Source organism: Pleurodeles waltl, chromosome 2_1 (assembly GCF_031143425.1).
Source record: "Pleurodeles waltl isolate 20211129_DDA chromosome 2_1, aPleWal1.hap1.20221129, whole genome shotgun sequence".
In the NCBI taxonomy this organism is placed as follows: domain Eukaryota; kingdom Metazoa; phylum Chordata; class Amphibia; order Caudata; family Salamandridae; genus Pleurodeles; species Pleurodeles waltl.
In genome coordinates, this window is record NC_090438.1 from 30371128 (window position 1) to 30388769 (window position 17642).

At 46.8% G+C, this 17642-nt stretch overlaps 1 protein-coding gene across 1 annotated transcript in view; it reads right to left on the bottom strand.

Moving 5' to 3' along the window:
* The window catches only part of SDHA (succinate dehydrogenase complex flavoprotein subunit A), a 123116-nt gene that overhangs the window by 42830 nt on the left and 62644 nt on the right, over window positions 1-17642 (bottom strand). Inside the window, exons 6-7 of the mRNA XM_069209154.1 lie at window positions 8525-8673; window positions 1860-1984 (exon numbers count right to left, since the gene is read on the bottom strand). Of these exons, the coding sequence (XP_069065255.1) occupies window positions 1860-1984; window positions 8525-8673 (274 nt within the window). The remainder of the gene's footprint in view (window positions 1-1859; window positions 1985-8524; window positions 8674-17642) is intronic.

Below are 17642 nucleotides of genomic sequence, written 5' to 3' on the forward strand. Positions count from 1 at the left end.
GGCGGATGGGTCCTCATAAACACTGAATTCCACAAATGTGTGCGGCACACAATGGTAATCTCTTTTGTAATGGGATGATATCAATCGTGGAAATCCCAGGATGTATGCACACTCCTGTCCCCCTACACCCTTTAAAACTGTTGAACCAGGTAGATGTGGTAGGTGCCCAGGCCACTCCCTTTATCTTAGTGCAGGTTTCTCCTACCAGGATGAAGTCCACCATTTCCTTTCTCGTCGCAAGTTGTCCTGACTTTGGAGCTTTGAGATGAGACATGCCTAACTGACCTCCAGAAGGACTGCATGGGATGAAGGCTGCAATGTTCGACAAGAAAAGGTCAGAAAAAGACTGCCAAGATTTCAGAAATCTCTGGACTTTAGGACACTGAAACCCCACCTCCGCCGACGCTCAGCGCATCTCAGTGAAGTAGATACGCAGGAAGCTAACGCACCAGTATAAGACGCAAGCGAGGAAGCATCAGGCCCTCTGCATGAACTGGGCCTGGGTCTGCTAAGCCTCTGGACTCCCCCTGCTGCTTTCATGCCCGTCTGCCTCGGCGAAGAGCCAGGAGAAGCGTCTCGGCTCCAAGGAGGAAGCACAAGGCCCAGAGGACAGGAAGGACTGCTGTGAGGACATTTCAAGGAACCACGACTGAGTGTGTCACGGATTGCGCCTGCCATGCTGCTGAGGAAAAACCAGGGCAGCGAGCAGCTGCCTGAATCTGCTCCACTCCATCTCTCCCTTTATCCCCCTTCCGGAGTTACCACTGCCTAGATGTCTGTGTCCAGTCTCAGCTACAGTCAGCGGTATCAGGGCCTCGGGACTTACCCCAAACAGGGCCAGGCCCAGTAACCTGTAAATGCCTCGATTTTCTCGAAATTTGCAAGTTATACAGCAGGTACTAGATTATGTGGCAGAAGTGGGAAACGCATAATTACGGGGGAAACGCTGGAGCTGGAAAGTAGCACAATTTCAACGGTCCTGGCTAAACCTACTCTGCATAACAAACACTTATTTCCTTTTGCACACGTGCAATTTATTTCCTCATCACTGAGGCCCGAATTGCTGCCTTGGAGTGGATGGGCTCCTGGCAGGTCCTACTGGCTGCTGCCACCCTCCGTTACATTTCCTGCTTCTACCGAGTAATTTAAAGGGGTTTTTGTTTTTTAATAAATGGAGGGTGTGGTCCCAATCCACCCCTCCTATATCGATAGAAAGTTCCTCTTCAATAGTAGGTCTCAAGGCTAAGGAAAAGATGAAAGGCCCAGTATGTTTATACAGTGGAAAAATATATAGTGTGCTTAAGTGAAATATGGGTCGAAATTCGTTTTTACTTTTCATGGTGCACAATTAATGCAGTCCAAATGAGGCATTTGTATCCTTAATGAACAAGGTAGAAAGCATGGATCTGAAACATTAAAGACAGAGGTGTTTTACTTTAAGGTTAAATACGACTGAAACCTTAGATTAACAGCTACCCGAGTAAAATTAGCCCAGGAGATCAAATTATTCAAGCACAACTAGCATTGGGGTGGGGGATTTACAAAACTAAACTTGAGGGAACAATTCATTTTGTGCGTATGGTACTTACAGCCTCTAAGGAAGGCCGGCATACTTTAGCTCTTTCTGCAGTTAGTAATGTGCATAAATACACCGCGTGCAACATGAGATTGTCATAAACAGACACGTGCGCGAATCCACAAGACAGTCCATGCTGGGCAGTACATACAGCCACAACAGTTCAATTGGCAATGACCTATCACACAATCTGCTGTAGTACTTTAGAAAAGGGAAAAGTTTAAAATCTTTTGGTATTTTATTTCAATACAGTTGTAAGACCAGAGAATGGATTCTCGTATACCTGTGGGGTGGAACTGCACAAACTCTAGATCCTGGCAGGGAAGACCTGCTCTGGTGACCATGGCCACGCCATCTCCTGTTACAGTGTGAGCAGAGGTACAGCTGAAGTATGTGCGCCCATATCCCCTGAAAAACAAACAAGTAAAGACAACAGTTGGTGCTCTTTCCTTCTAACAAATCATAGTATCTAAAACCTGGTAACATCTGTGTCCATTTGCAAGGCTCTTGTGTAACAAGACACAGTATGTCTGGCATGAAAATACAAACTGAACAGTAATGAAAATGTCACTTACCCAGTGTACATCTGTTCGTGGCATCAGTCGCAGTAGATTCGCATGTTCTGCAATAGCTCGCCATCTGGTGTTGGGCCGGAGTGTTACAAGTTGTTTTTCTTCTAAGAAGTCTTTCGAGTCACGGGACCGAGTGACTCCTCCTTTTGTCTCCATTGCGCATGGGCGTCGACTCCATCCTCGATTGTTTTTCCCCGCAGAGGGTGAGGTAGGAGTTGAATTGTAGTAATAGTGCCCATGCAATGGAGTGACTAAGTATGCACCTATTTAAGGTTGAGATGATACATATATAAATAATTGAAGGTAACTTCCAAACTGCTACAGGCTCCCGGGGAGGCGGGTGGGCACATGCGAATCTACTGCGACTGATGCCACGAACAGATGTACACTGGGTAAGTGACATTTTCAGTTCGATGGCATCTGTCGCTGTAGATACGCATGTTCTGCATAGACTAGTAAGCAGTTATTTCCCCAAAAGCGGTGGATCAGCCTGTAGGAGTGGAAGTAGTGTGAAATAATGTTCTTAATACGGCTTGACCTACTGTGGCTTGTTGTGCGGATAACACGTCTACACAGTAGTGCTTGGTGAATGTGTGAGGCGTAGACCATGTGGCTGCCTTACATATTTCTTGCATTGGGATGTTTCCTAGAAAGGCCATGGTAGCACCTTTCTTTCTAGTTGAGTGTGCCCTTGGTGTAATGGGCAGCTGTCGTTTAGCTTTAAGGTAGCAGATTTGGATGCATTTAACTATCCATCTGGCTATACCTTGTTTTGATATTGGGTTTCCTGCATGAGGTTTTTGAAATGCAATAAATAGTTGTTTAGTCTTTCTGATGTTTTTTGTTCTGTCAATGTAATACATCAATGCTCTTTTGACGTCTAATGTATGTAGTGCCCTTTCAGCTACGGTATCTGGTTGTGGAAAGAACACTGGAAGTTCCACTGTTTGATTTAGATGGAACGGTGAAATAACCTTTGGCAAAAATTTAGGATTAGTCCTTAGGACGACCTTATTCTTGTGTAGTTGTATAAAAGGTTCCTGTATTGTAAACGCCTGAATCTCGCTTACTCTTCTTAGGGAAGTAATGGCGATGAGAAATGCCACCTTCCAGGTTAGGAACTGTATGTCGCAGGAGTGCATGGGTTCAAAAGGTGGACCCATAAGTCTAGTTAGGACAACATTTAGGTTCCATGAAGGAACAGGTGGTGTTCTTGGTGGTATAATTCTCCTAAGGCCCTCCATGAATGCTTTAATGACTGGTATCTTATATAGGGAAGTTGAATAGGTAGTCTGCAGGTATGCAGATATTGCTGCAAGGTGTATTTTAATGGAAGAGAAAGCCAGGTTAGATTTTTGTAAGTGAAGCAAGTAACCCACTACATGTTCTGGAGTTGTGTGTAATGGTTGTATTTGATTAATATGGCAGTAGCAAACAAACCTCTTCCATTTACTTGCATAGCAGTGCCTGGTGGATGGCCTTCTAGCTTGTTTTATGACTTCCATACATTCTTGGGTAAGTTGTAAGTGCCCGAATTCTAGGATTTCAGGAGCCAGATTGCTAGATTCAGCGATGCTGGATCTGGGTGTCTGATCTTTTGGTTGTGCTGTGTCAACAGATCTGGCCTGTTGGGCAATTTGATGCAGGGTACCACTGATAGGTCTAGCAGCGTTGTGTACCAGGGTTGCCTTGCCCAAGTTGGTGCTATCAATATGAGTTTGAGTTTGCTTTGACTGAGTTTGTTTACCAGGTAAGGAAGGAGAGGGAGAGGAGGAAAAGCGTAAGCAAATATCCCTGACCAGTTCATCCATAGGGCATTGCCTTGGGATTGTTCGTGTGGGTATCTGGATGCGAAGTTTTGGCATTTTGCGTTCTCCCTTGTCGCAAACAAGTCTATCTGAGGTGTTCCCCAGAGTTTGAAATAAGTGTTCAGAATTTGGGGGTGAATCTCCCATTCGTGGACCTGTTGGTGATCTCGAGAGAGATTGTCTGCGAGTTGATTTTGGATCCCTGGTATAAATTGTGCTATTAGGCGAATTTGGTTGTGAATTGCCCAACGCCAAATCTTTTGTGCTAGCAGGCTTAACTGCGTGGAGTGCGTCCCCCCCTGTTTGTTTAGATAATACATTGTTGTCATGTTGTCTGTTTTGACGAGAATGTATTTGTGAACTATTATTGGTTGGAAAGCTTTTAGTGCTTGAAAAACTGCTAGAAGTTCTAGGTGATTGATATGCAGTTTTGATTGATGTACGTTCCATTGTCCTTGTATGCTGTGTTGATCGAGGTGTGCTCCCCACCCTGTCATGGAAGCATCTGTTGTTATTACGTATTGTGGCACTGGGTCTTGGAAAGGCCGCCCCTTGTTTAAATTTATGTTGTTCCACCACAGAAGCGAGAGGTAAGCTTGGCGGTCTATTAACACCAGATCTAGAAGGTGACCCTGTGCTTGAGACCACTGTGATGCTAGGCATTGTTGTAAGGGCCTCATGTGCAGTCTTGCGTTTGGGACAATGGCTATGCATGAAGACATCATGCCTAGGAGTTGTAATACCATCTTTGCTTGTATCTTTTGTGTTGGGTACATGCGTTGTATGATGGTGTTGAAATTTAGAATTCTCTGTGGACTTGGAGTGGCTACTCCCTTTGATGTGTCTATTATGGCTCCTAGGTATTGTTGTACCTTGCGCGGCAGAATGTTGGATTTTGTAAAGTTGACGGTGAACCCGAGTTTGAAGAGGGTTTGTATGATCTGATTTGTGTGATTTGAGCACTCTATGAACGAATGGGCCTTGATTAGCCAGTCGTCCAAATATGGGAACACATGTATTTGCTGCCTTCTTATGTGTGCAGCGACTACCGCTAGGCATTTGGTAAAGACTCTTGGTGCGGTTGTTAATCCGAAAGGCAGTACCTTGAATTGGTAATGTATTCCTTTGAATACAAACCTTAGGTATTTCCTGTGCGATGGGTGTATTGGTATATGGAAATAAGCGTCCTTGAGGTCTAAAGTTGCCATGTAGTCGTGTAGTTTTAGCAATGGCAATACTTCTTGTAGTGTGACCATGTGGAAGTGGTCCGATTTGATGAAAGTGTTCACTACTCTGAGGTCTAGGATTGGTCTCAGCGTTTTGTCCTTCTTTGGTATTAGAAAGTACAGTGAGTAAACTCCTGTGTTTATTTGTGTGTTTGGCACTAATTAGATTGCATTCTTTTGCAATAGTGCCTGCACTTCTATCTCCAGGAGATTGGAATGGTGTGTTGTTAGATTCTGTGCTTTTGGTGGTATGTTTGGAGGGAATTGTAGAAATTCTATGCAATAACCATGCTGGATAATTGCTAGAACCCAAGTGTCTGTAGTGATTTCCTCCCATGCTTTGTAATAATGACCTATTCTTCCCCCCACTGGTGTTGTGTGGAGGGGGTGAGTGACATGTGAGTCACTGTTTAGTAGTAGGGGTTTTGGGGCTTTGAAATCTTCCTCTATTTCTAGGGAATTGCCCTCCTCTATATTGTCCCCGAAAACCTCCTCTATACTGTCCCTGGTAACTGGACGGTGTTGCTTGTGAGGTGCTGGCTTGTGTGCTCTGACCCCGAAACCCCCCTCGAAAGGGCGTTTTACGGAATGTGCTGTAATTCCCTCTGCTCTGCGGGGAGTAGAGTGCGCCCATGGCTTTGGCAGTGTCCGTATCTTTTTTGAGTTTCTCAATCGCTGTGTCCACTTCTGGACCGAACAGTTCTTTTTCATTAAAAGGCATATTGAGAACTGCTTGTTGAATCTCTGGTTTAAATCCAGACGTTCGGAGCCATGCATGCCTTCTGATAGTTACAGATGTATTAATTGTCCGTGCAGCTGTATCTGCAGCGTCCATGGAGGAGCGGATCTGGTTGTTGGAAATGGCCTGTCCCTCCTCAACCACTTGTTTTGCCCTATTTTGTAAGTCCTTGGGCAGATGTTCAATGAGATGTTGCATCTCGTCCCAGTGGGCTCTGTCATAGCGCGCAAGTAGTGCCTGGGAGTTCGCGATGCGCCACTGGTTTGCAGCTTGTGCTGCGACTCTTTTACCAGCTGCATCGAACTTGCGGCTTTCTTTATCTGGGGGTGGTGCATCTCCAGATGTGTGAGAGTTGGCCCTCTTCCTAGCTGCTCCTACAACGACAGAGTCTGGTGGCAGCTGTGTAGTGATGAAAACCGGGTCTGTAGGAGGCGCCTTATACTTTTTTTCCACCCTTGGTGTGATTGCCCTACTTTTGACCGGCTCCTTAAAGATGTCTTTTGCGTGCCGGAGCATACCAGGGAGCATAGGCAGGCTTTGGTACGAGCTGTGGGTGGAGGAGAGTGTGTTGAATAAAAAATCATCCTCGACCTGTTCTGAGTGGAGGCTTACGTTGTGAAATTGTGCTGCTCTAGCCACCACTTGAGAATACGCGGTGCTGTCCTCTGGTGGAGATGGCTTCGTAGGGTATGCCTCCGGACTATTATCTGACACTGGGGCGTCGTATAGGTCCCATGCGTCCTGATCTTGGTCACCCTGGCTCATGGTGGTGTGAGCTGGGGAGAGTGATGGAGTTTGTGCTGGTGAGACGTTAATCACGGGCTGAGGAGAGGGTGGTGGGGTAACTCTTTTCACCACTTTTGGTTGTGGTGTCTGTTCAGTCTGGAACTCCAACCTTCTCTTTCTCCTAATAGGGGGAAGGGTGCTTATTTTTCCTGTCCCCTGCTGTATGAAGATACGCTTTTGCGTATGGTCCACATCAGTTGCTTGTAGCTCTTCCTCAAACCTATGCTTTTGCATTTGGGAGGTTAGCGAGTGCTCTTCTGTATAAGAGCCTGGAGGCTGGGTCGCTTGCAGTTTGTTTCGGCATCGAAACCCTGTCTGCGTGTTTTTTCGGCTCCGAGGTGACTTTTTTCTTTTTCGGGGCCGAAACCTCTCGGCGTCGATCTGCTTCGGTGCCGCTGTCTCGGCGTCGAGCCGTGTCCACACCGGCATCTCGGTGTCGAGGCTTGTCTCCAGCACTTTCTCGGTCCCGAGAAGGCTGCGTGCCGGTGTCTCGACCGGAGTCGGATGACCTCGGCACTGTTTGGGCCTTTTTCGGTGCCGACGGTCGGTCACCGAATTTATGGGTGGAGCCATGGCCGGATGGCAGTGGCGTCCCCTGGGCCTTGTAAATGTGTCTCTGTGTGGTTTTCGACGTCTTACTCACGGTTTGTGTATCGTCGAATCCTTCGGAGTCTGAGTCTTGGATCGAGAAGGTACCTTCCTCTTCCTGTTCCTCGAACTCCTGTTGGGCTGTCGGTGCGGACGCCATCTGAAGTCTTCTGGCTCGACGGTCTCGGAGTGTTTTTCGGGACCGGAACGCACGACAGGCCTCGCAGGTGTCTTCGCTGTGCTCAGGTGACAGGCACAGGTTGCAGACCAAGTGTTGGTCTGTGTAGGGGTATTTATTGTGGCATTTGGGGCAGAAACGGAACGGGGTCCGTTCCATCGGCGTTCTTCAGCACGCGGTCGGGCCGACCAGGCCCCGACGGGGGATCGAAAAACTACCCTGAAGGGCACCGGAGCTCTTCGATCTTCGATGCGGTGTGGAATCTAAGTACGCCGATCCCGAACGCAACAATACCGACGAAAATCTTCCGAAATTAGCTAATTTTTCGTTCCGAAACTCGGAGCGACAGGAACACGTCCGAACCCGATGGCAGAAAAAAAACAATCGAGGATGGAGTCGACGCCCATGCGCAATGGAGACAAAAGGAGGAGTCACTCGGTCCCGTGACTCGAAAGACTTCTTCGAAGAAAAACAACTTGTAACACTCCGGCCCAACACCAGATGGCGAGCTATTGCAGAACATGCGTATCTACAGCGACAGATGCCATCGAACATAAAGTTACTGCGAGGGTGCTAGATGAATCTTACGCATTACCGACCTATATTCTTCTGACCAGTATTAAATTTCCCAAAGAGACAGGCCTATGTACATACTATGTCATATGAATGTATGTGCACATGTATTGACAGTTTTATAGCATTAATCCAGATAGGCAGCAACAAAGCACTGTGTGCATTACCACAGGTAAGGACACAACAAATTGTCTACATCTAGTGTTTTTTCCTTTATCTGTAAACTTTACATTACACAATTACAAAACACAGATTTACAATCTGACGTCTCTTTTTTTGCCCTCAGTGGGTTTGTTGATGTACCCGAATGTGTTTATAATTGCTGCTTCCGTTGTAAGTTCTCCTCACTCACTTCTCCATTAGACATACACCATAATATTATAAAAATACAACAAAATGTAATAAACATTAACCAACATTTACAATAACCATCTGGTCGTCAGAAGAGACAGAATTAAGTAGAAGCCGGTGAACCTACCCTGTTGCTATGACCGTATTCTTGGCTCTGAAGCGGTGAATGGAACCATCTTCCATGCACAGCGCAATCACACCACAACATGCACCGTTCTCCATCAACAGGTCCAGAGCAAAGTACTCCACGAAATAGCTAGTGTCATATCTGAGAGACTGAGAAAGGCAAAAGGAAACACTCAACATTCAAGACATACACTCGCATGACTTGAGGCATCAATTAGTTATCTATGAGTCACCATAGAAAGCTTCAACATTAAAGATTGCCCATCAGCTGGCAGAACTGCTCGATTGCTTAGTGAAACCATGGTACATCTGTGTGAAATTCGAAGGTCACTGGTTTGATGGTAACGGTATACGCATAGGTAGAAGAAGCAGAAGTGTGGTGTCAAGTTATAATATGGTCCACACGTGGACTTTCAGGTGTCTCCAACGAGTAACTTATGAGCCACTTGTAGCTTTAGAGCTATCCATAATTAGCTCTCCTGTGTGCAACCCAGCCTACAAAAATTGAAAAATGTGCATTTAAAACAAACAGGTAAACTTGTCTGATGTGGTCAGTATTAAAATTCTAATAATATGCATAGCTCTGGATTTTTATTGAACATAAGTAGCTTTTACTACAGAAAAGGTTGGAGACCCCTGCTACAGAGGTTATCACTGGGGCCGGGCTCTAACTGGTAAGAGTTATAAATTGTGGTTAGTGGAGAAGATGGCAGCACAGTAAAGGGTCCGTCAAGAAAGGATTGTTAGCTCAACTACAAACCTGCACAATAACACTGAAGAAAAGTTTACTTACTTATAGTCCTGATTCTCCGTTGCGGGGATCTTCATTAAAGTCATAAAACATTAGAATGATTCCCCGCTGCGTTCGAAGACCCCAGAACATCTCAAGACGAGGTCTCACATTGGGCTATAAGTTATCAGAAAGGGTGAAGACTTCAATATGTCTTTTACTTATCCTACACTACATTTTCCAAATGTCAGACATTAAAAGCATGTGAAAGTGAACCTTTTCTCACACTACGTTGCGGCGCCTAAGATAAAGCCCTGCTGCGTTACAAAAAAGCAGCGAGGAGAAGTGCAGCCTGATAGACTTGCATTACAAGAGTTGAAATTGTGGCTCCAGGAGCTTGAACCACAAGTGATGGCAGTTGCTTCACAGAGTCTATTCTTTTCGGAGGAATGTTGCATGAGCTAAATGAAGCATAAGAAGTTATTCCTAATGCCCAAGTATGCAATGTCGGGTGGTGGGGGGACCATGTATGACTTGAATAAAGACTACTACAATGCAGAATCCAGACTACAAGTAATTAACCATCTATTCTACATCACAGTATCTTCTTTGACACTTGTGAATGTTACAATAGCGTAGAAATCTAAAAACTGCCATAGACTTGCGGCTCTTAGGCATAAGCAAGAACAACTACATCAACATTTTTCATACTTTCTGTTGGGATAAGCCAAAGGGATTCTTTACCCTTTCAACCAGAGTCAGCATTTGTACCTGCATCAAGACAATGCTTTGTGATGGTATGGACTGACTTGACATAGCAACTTTACAAATCTCTTTTCACCCAAGCTATGGTGGCTATTGTTCCATGGGTGCAATGGGTTTTTAGCCTGCCGGGTAGAGGCTTATTCATAAGTTGATAACATAATGCATACATATACATCATAACAATGTAGACTACTATCCACCTGGAGATGGACTGTTTACAGGTAGCTAGAACATGACATACAGGACCATAACTGATGAGGAGCTGGATGGATTTGTGCAGTGTCTGTTCTTTCTAGATCAAAGAATTTAACATCTCTAGATTGCGAAGCATGCTCTGCTTGCATTGATGGATTAGGAAAAAAACGTTGGAAGTGTGATGATGTAGCAAAATGCCCCTTTTTTACATAGTCACTCCCACTTTTTGCCTAGCATTTGATGCAATTTTACTGAATGTGCACTGGGTTCCTGCTATCCAGGTCCACAGTGCCAGATCTCTTTCCCTAAAACTCTACAATGGTTTCCCAATTGGAAATACCGTTGGCACCCCCCCTAAGTCCCTACTAAATGGTACCCCAGGCACCTAGGGCATGAGCATCAAAAAGGGTCCGCAAGGGCTGCAGCCTGTATTGTGCCACCCTTGGGATTCCTCACCTAGCACAACCAGACTGCCACTGCAGGCTGCATGTCTTGGTGCAGCTAAAAGCACAAACAGGAAATAGCAGACAGCCTGCGTGCCATAGCTCCTATCACTGCGTGCAGTATACGTAAGTCACCCCTACCGCAGGCCTTACGGCCCTAAGGCAGGTTACATGTGCTGGACACTGGTCACTACAGGTTCCCCAGCTACAAGATGGCTTCACTGAAACTAGAGATGTTTCGTATCAAACATCTTATATTAACAAACCCTCTATGATTCTAGTGATGGATTTATTTATTTTAAACATTTTATTTATATTTTACCGAAAACATACAGCTAGATCGTGCGTCATCAAATTGAAAGGCATACAGGTGGGCATTGATAGCCCATATGAACAAGATAAACAACAATTCAATAAATTCAAGTCCAAGTCCTCCACCCCCAGACAACCATGAATTTACTCACACATGCACTCAGAGGGTACCTTAGAGGTGCCCCCTGAAAAACCTAACAACTGCTGGTACACTGGCCGACCACTTTTAGCCAGCCTGACACCAACATACATGTTTCGGATCCCCCGGATGAGAATTTCCACTCTTGGGCAGTCAGGAACAAAGTCTGCCATGGCAGGGGTGTTAACACACCCCTCCCAACAAAACGACTTGCAAATCTGCATTCCAAAGCAGGGAGCTTTAAAGAGCCTACCTTCCTTGGTATGCAGATCTGGCTTCTCTCAGAAGAGATGCCGAGGCCCCCTGCCCCAGGGACCATTTGTCAGCTGGACAGGTGGGAAAGCAGTGGTTAGAAAGGGGTGTCACCACTCAGGTCAGTCCCCAGCCAGAAGGTAAGCTGCCTGATGTGGACACAAAATGTAAAAGTTTGCCATGTTGGTGATGGCAAAATTAGGAACTCTGGGACAGGGTTATGCCCGCTACCCACAGGAAGTGGTCATACAGGGGGCATAGTGACCCCAAGGGTAAGTAACACATAGGCTAATGTCCCAAAATTCAGTATTTAGGGGAGCCCCTGGCACCAGAAAATCATATCCTGTCAATCTGAAAGAAGACGACGACACTGAAGAGATGCAAAAGTGAGAACTAAAGACCAGTGACCGACTCAGCATCAACCTGGACAGCCTGCATGTTGACTTCAACAATCGTTCAAACGGTGCCTCGTCCTGCAACTACCTGTGCCTCCAAGAGCCTGGGAGAACTGCTAGCCTTCACCCAAGAACCAGAAACTCCTGTGGAACAGCAGAGCTGCTCCCCTGCATCTCGCATGTAACCCAAAAAGACCCAGAGAAGACCAAGGAGTGCCAAATCAAACAGCGGACAGCACTCTTGAGTCTCCAAGTGAGCTGAAGTAGGCTAACAATGGCAGCGTGGTTCCCAGGCGCTCCAGAGACAAAGCCTACCCTGAGTTTGCCCACTGTTGACTTCCCGACGATGCCTGCAGCCTCTTTCTGCAGGTCCCCCCCTCAACTGCAACTGCCTCCAGTGACGGAAATCCAACGGTCCACTACACCTCTGCACCCGGCCATCCCGGTCTGAGGAGAAGAGGAGCATTGAAGTCCCTACATTCCCAAGCCTTGTGAGACCCGAGCCCACTTTTTGGCTTGGTCAGACTGAACCCCCAGTCAATGTCTGCAGCCTCTTTCTGCAGGCCCCCTCTACCGCCATCGCCACGGGGGATGGAAACCTGGCAGCCTAAAACAACTCTACACCCGGCTGCCCCGGACCAAGGAGAAAAGGACCACTGGTGTCTCTGCGTCCTTCAGCATCACAAGAGCTGAACCAAATAGATGGTTCACCCGGACTGGTCCCCAAGTCCTCACCTGCAGAATCTTTTTGCCCGGACCGATCCCTGCTGACTTCAACGGGGCACCCGACTGAACTGCACCTGGCTCCCCCAGTGCCGCCCGAGGGGACCTTTTGGTGTGACCTCCGACCCCGCTCTATACTCATCTTAAGTCTGGAAAACTGGTCCTGTAAGTTGCTGTGGAGCACCTGTTGCCATATATGTTTTCTATCCCATAGGGTAATATTGCATCTTCAGAAAATTGCACCGTACTGACTTTTCAAGCCTGTGATAATTTCTCTTGCAAAATGTACTTACCTGATCATATTGATTCTGGTGCTTAAACATATATGAAGATAACTTATTATTTTTGTAAATTGGTGTGGCTCTCCTTATTGATTTGTGCATCTCATTTATTGACTTTCTGCCTATGGTAAATGGCTAACACTCCTTTGATAAGCCGAAGACTGCACAACCACACTACCCCATAAGGAAGCACCTTGGGATTGCTAGAGCAAGTCCCTGTCCACTAGTAAGGGAACCCTGGGCTCTTTGCACAGTCTATCTGATTTTGGTGTACTATATAACGGAGCCAGCTTCCTACAGATGATCTAGTTGACTTGGAATTCAGGGACTACTTTACCAATAAACGAGGTGTTCACACTCTCTCAGCATGAAAAACGGCATAAGAGGTCTAATGATAAAGCCTGCATCTTGCTGACTCTAAGGCCTGACTGCTTTGAGGAAGGCAGTCTTCCAAGACCGGTGCTGCAATGAACCCTTATTTTTAGGCTCAAATTGCAGGCCCATCAATTTGGTTAATTCATAATTTACTTCTCAAGAGAGAGAGAGGAGGACATTTCTTAAAGTGTTTGGGAAGTCTGATGACAGGTCTCCTGAAGGACAAGATTCGGACAGGTTTGTTTCTATATGGTGTTACAGCAGCGTGATAAACATAAATTAAGGCGAATTTCAAGTTTCGCCAAAGCTGGATACATTAAATATGGAAGGGTGACTTGTTGGCAGGTGATGGGGTTGTAGCCTTTTTGCTGACACAAGATATAAATCCTCTTCCATTTAAAGGAATAGCATGCCCTGGTTGAGAGTTGATTAGCTGCCTTTACTATACCAATTCATGACTAAGGAAAATTTAGACTACGTTTGCCTGACCTAAAGAGCTATGCTGCCAAATTCAGTGACGTCAGGGTAGTAACATTTATTCCTTATATTTACCTTATATAGTGACCTTTGTAGAATCGTTTCTTCTAAATCTACTGCTGTAGGAAAGTACCATCTTGCCTGGTATGTTACCCCCATATTTCACTGTATATATGTTGTTTTAGTTGTATGTGTCACTGGGACCCTGCCAGCCAGGGCCCCAGTGCTCATAAGTGTGCCCTGTATGTGTTCCCTGTGTGATGACTAACTGTCTCACTGAGGCTCTGCTAATCAGAACCTCAGTGGTTATGCTCTCTCATGTCTTTCCAAATTGTCACTAACAGGCTAGTGACCAATTTTACCAATTTACATTGGCATACTGGAACACCCTTATAAATCCCTAGTATATGGTACTGAGGTACCCAGGGTATTGGGGTTCCAGGAGATCCCTATGGGCTGCAGCATTTCTTTTGCCACCCATAGGGAGCTCTGACAATTCTTACACAGGCCTGCCACTGCAGCCTGAGTGAAATAACGTCCACGTTATTTCACAGCCATTTTACACTGCACTTAAGTAACTTATAAGTCACCTATATGTCTAACCTTTACCTGGTAAAGGTTGGGTGCTAAGTTACTTAGTGTGTGAGCACCCTGGCACTAGCCAAGGTGCCCCCACATTGTTCAGGGCCAATTCCCCGGACTTTGTGAGTGCGGGGACACCATTACACGCGTGCACTACACATAGGTCACTACCTACGTGTAGCTTCACAATGGTAACTCCGAATATGGCCATGTAACATGTCTAAGATCATGGAATTGCCACACCAATGCCATCCTGGTATTGGGGAGACAATCCCATGATTCCCCGGGTCTCTAGCACAGACCCGGGTACTGCCAAACTGCCTTTCCCGGGGTTTCACTGCAGCTGCTGCCAATCCCTCAGACAGGTTTCTGCCCTCCTGGGGTCCAGCCAGGCTTGGCCCAGGAAGGCAGAACAAAGGACTTCCTCAGAGAGAGGGTGTTACACCCTCTCCCTTTGGAATAAGGTGTCAGGGCTGGGGAGGAGTAGCTTCCCCCAGCCTCTGGAAATGCTTTGATGGGCACAGATGGTGCCCATCTCTGCATAAGCCAGTCTACACCGGTTCAGGGATCCCTCAGCCCTGCTCTGGCGCGAAACTGGACAAAGGAAAGGGGAGTGACCACTCCCCTGACCTGCACCTCCCCTGGGAGGTGCCCAGAGCTCCTCCAGTGTGCTCCAGACCTCTGCCATCTTGGAAACAGAGGTGCTGCTGGCACACTGGACTGCTCTGAGTGGCCAGGGCCAGCAGGTGACGTCAGAGACTCCTTCTGATAGGCTCCTTCAGGTGTTGCTAGCCTATCCTCTCTCCTAGGTAGCCAAACCTCCTTTTCTGGCTATTTAGGGTCTCTGCTTTGGGGGATTCCTTAGATAACGAATGCAAGAGCTCATCAGAGTTCCTCTGCATCTCTCTCTTCACCTTCTGCCAAGGAATCGACTGCTGACCGCGCTGGAAGCCTGCAAAACTGCAACAAAGTAGCAAAGACAACTACTGCGACCTTGTAACGCTGATCCTGCCGCCTTCTTGACTGTTTTCCTGGTGGTGCATGCTGTGGGGGTATTCTGCCTCCTCTCTGCACTAGAAGCTCCGAAGAAATCTCCAGTGGGTCGAAGGAATCTTCCCCCTGCAACCGCAGGCACCAAAGAACTGCATCACCGGTCCTCTGGGTCTCCTCTCAACACGACGAGCGAGGTCCCTTGAACTCAGCAACTCTGTCCAAGTGACTCCCACAGTCCAGTGACTCTTCAGTCCAAGTTTGGTGGAGGTAAGTCCTTGCCTCCCCACGCCAGACTGCATTGCTGGGAACCGCGTGTTTTGCAGCTACTCCGGCTCCTGTGCACTCACCGAGGATTTCCTTCGTGCACAGCCAAGCCTGGGTCCCCGGCACTCTAACCTGCATTGCACGACCTCCTGAGTTGTCCTCCGGCGGCGTGGGACTCTTGTGTGCAACTTCGGGTGAGCACCGATTCACTCCACTTCGTAGTGCCTGTTCCAGCACTTCTGCGGGTGCTGCTTGCTTCTGAGTGGGCTCCTTCTCTTGCTGGGCGCCCCCTCTGTCTCCTCACGCAATTGGCGACATCCTGGTCCCTCCTGGGCCACAGCAGCATCCAAAAACCCTAACCGCGACCCTTGCAGCTAGCAAGGCTTGTTTGCGGTCTTTCTGCGGGAAAACACTTCTGTACGACTCTTCACAACGTGGGACATCCATCCTCCAAAGGGGAAGTTTCTAGCCTTTGTCGTTCGTGCAGAATCCTCAGCTTCTACCATCCGGTGGCAGCTTCTTTGCATCCACAGCTGGCATTTCCTGGGCATCTGCCCACTCCCAACTTGATCGTGACTTTTGGACTTGGTCCCCTTGTTCCACAGGTACCCTCGTCTGGAAATCCATCGTTGTTGCATTGCTGGTGTTGGTCTTTCCTGCAGAATTCCCCTATCACGACTTCTGTGCTCTTTGGGGAACATAGGTGCACTTTGCACCCACTTTTCAGGGTCTTGGGGTGGGCTATTTTTCTAACCCTCACTGTTTTCTTACAGTCCCAGCGACCCTCTACGAGGTCACATAGGTTTGGGGTCCATTCGTGGTTCGCATTCCACTTCTAGAGTATATGGTTTGTGTTGCCCCTATCCCTATGTGCCCCCATTGCATTCTATTGTGACTATACATTGTTTGCACTGTTTTCTATTGCTATTACTGCATATTTTGGTATTGTGTACATATATCTTGTTTATATTTACTATCCTCATACTGAGGGTACTCACTGAGATACTTTGGCATATTGTCATAAAAATAAAGTACCTTTATTTTTAGTATATCTGTGTATTGTGTTTTCTTATGATATTGTGCATATGACACTAGTGGTACTGTAGGAGCTTCACTCATCTCCTAGTTCAGCCTAAGCTGCTCTGCTAAGCTACCTTTTCTATCAGCCTAAGCTGCTAGACACCCCTATACACTAATAAGGGATACCTGGGCCTGGTGCAAGGTGTAAGTACCCCTTGGTACTCACTACAAGCCAGTCCAGCCTCCTACAACTGCCTTTAATGTTTTGGCCTTATTTCATATCCTGGCCATCGTTTCTTCTCTATGCTGGCCAAACAGAGAGGAGGCAAAGTAGCATATGTTTAGAACCTTCAGTTGCGCATCTGCTTTTAAAGATGCAAGTCTCAGCCATGGGGATGGTCGGATAGTGACGCCATGTCGATAACTAGCCGCTGGTCATTCTGCTGCTTCAACGGCAGCACTGATTGCCTCTCTCTTCATTTCTTTAAAGTCTTCTCTGCGATGTTCTAGAGGGTCATGGGAGAACATTTTCAGTCCAGCCATAATGCAAGAGGAGTGCTGGAACTTTTTAATGCAGTGGCTGTTGTGCCACACATTTTTCACCCCTAAGTGTCCATCCTGTTGTTCTCTTTTTCAGGTAGGGGAGATATTTCTGGTGTCAACACGTTTCTATGTCTGATGAATATACTAGGACAGATTCTGGTTCGGTTTGACAAGCTCTAGAGTTTGAGGAGGAGTCTTGTTTCTTCATAAGCCAAGGTGTAGCTGTTTTCACTGCCAATGTCAAAAACCTTTGTTCAGCCAGTCCCTACAAACCTGAAACCAATGGGAGAGGCGGCCTTGACTGCAGTGACTCCATTATCACCAGCTCTGTGGTCTGCAGTGTGTCAAGGGGGATGTTTAGTGTAGCCACCTCTCTAACCAACACATTGTGAAAAGTAGTACTATTATCCACTCCTGAGACTTCTGTTGCGGAGGAAAGAGGTGCTGTGTGAGGATAGAACTATGAGGAATCCCTTGACGAATGGGATTACGATGGAGAAGGAGATGGTGATGTATGCCTTCTATTCTTCTTTGGTGTCCAATGTGTACGTAGCCTCCTTCCAGGAGAAGCAGAATCTTGAGGGAAGGCAAAAGTTCCCAAGGCTGACCAGGAGACATTATCATCTTCCT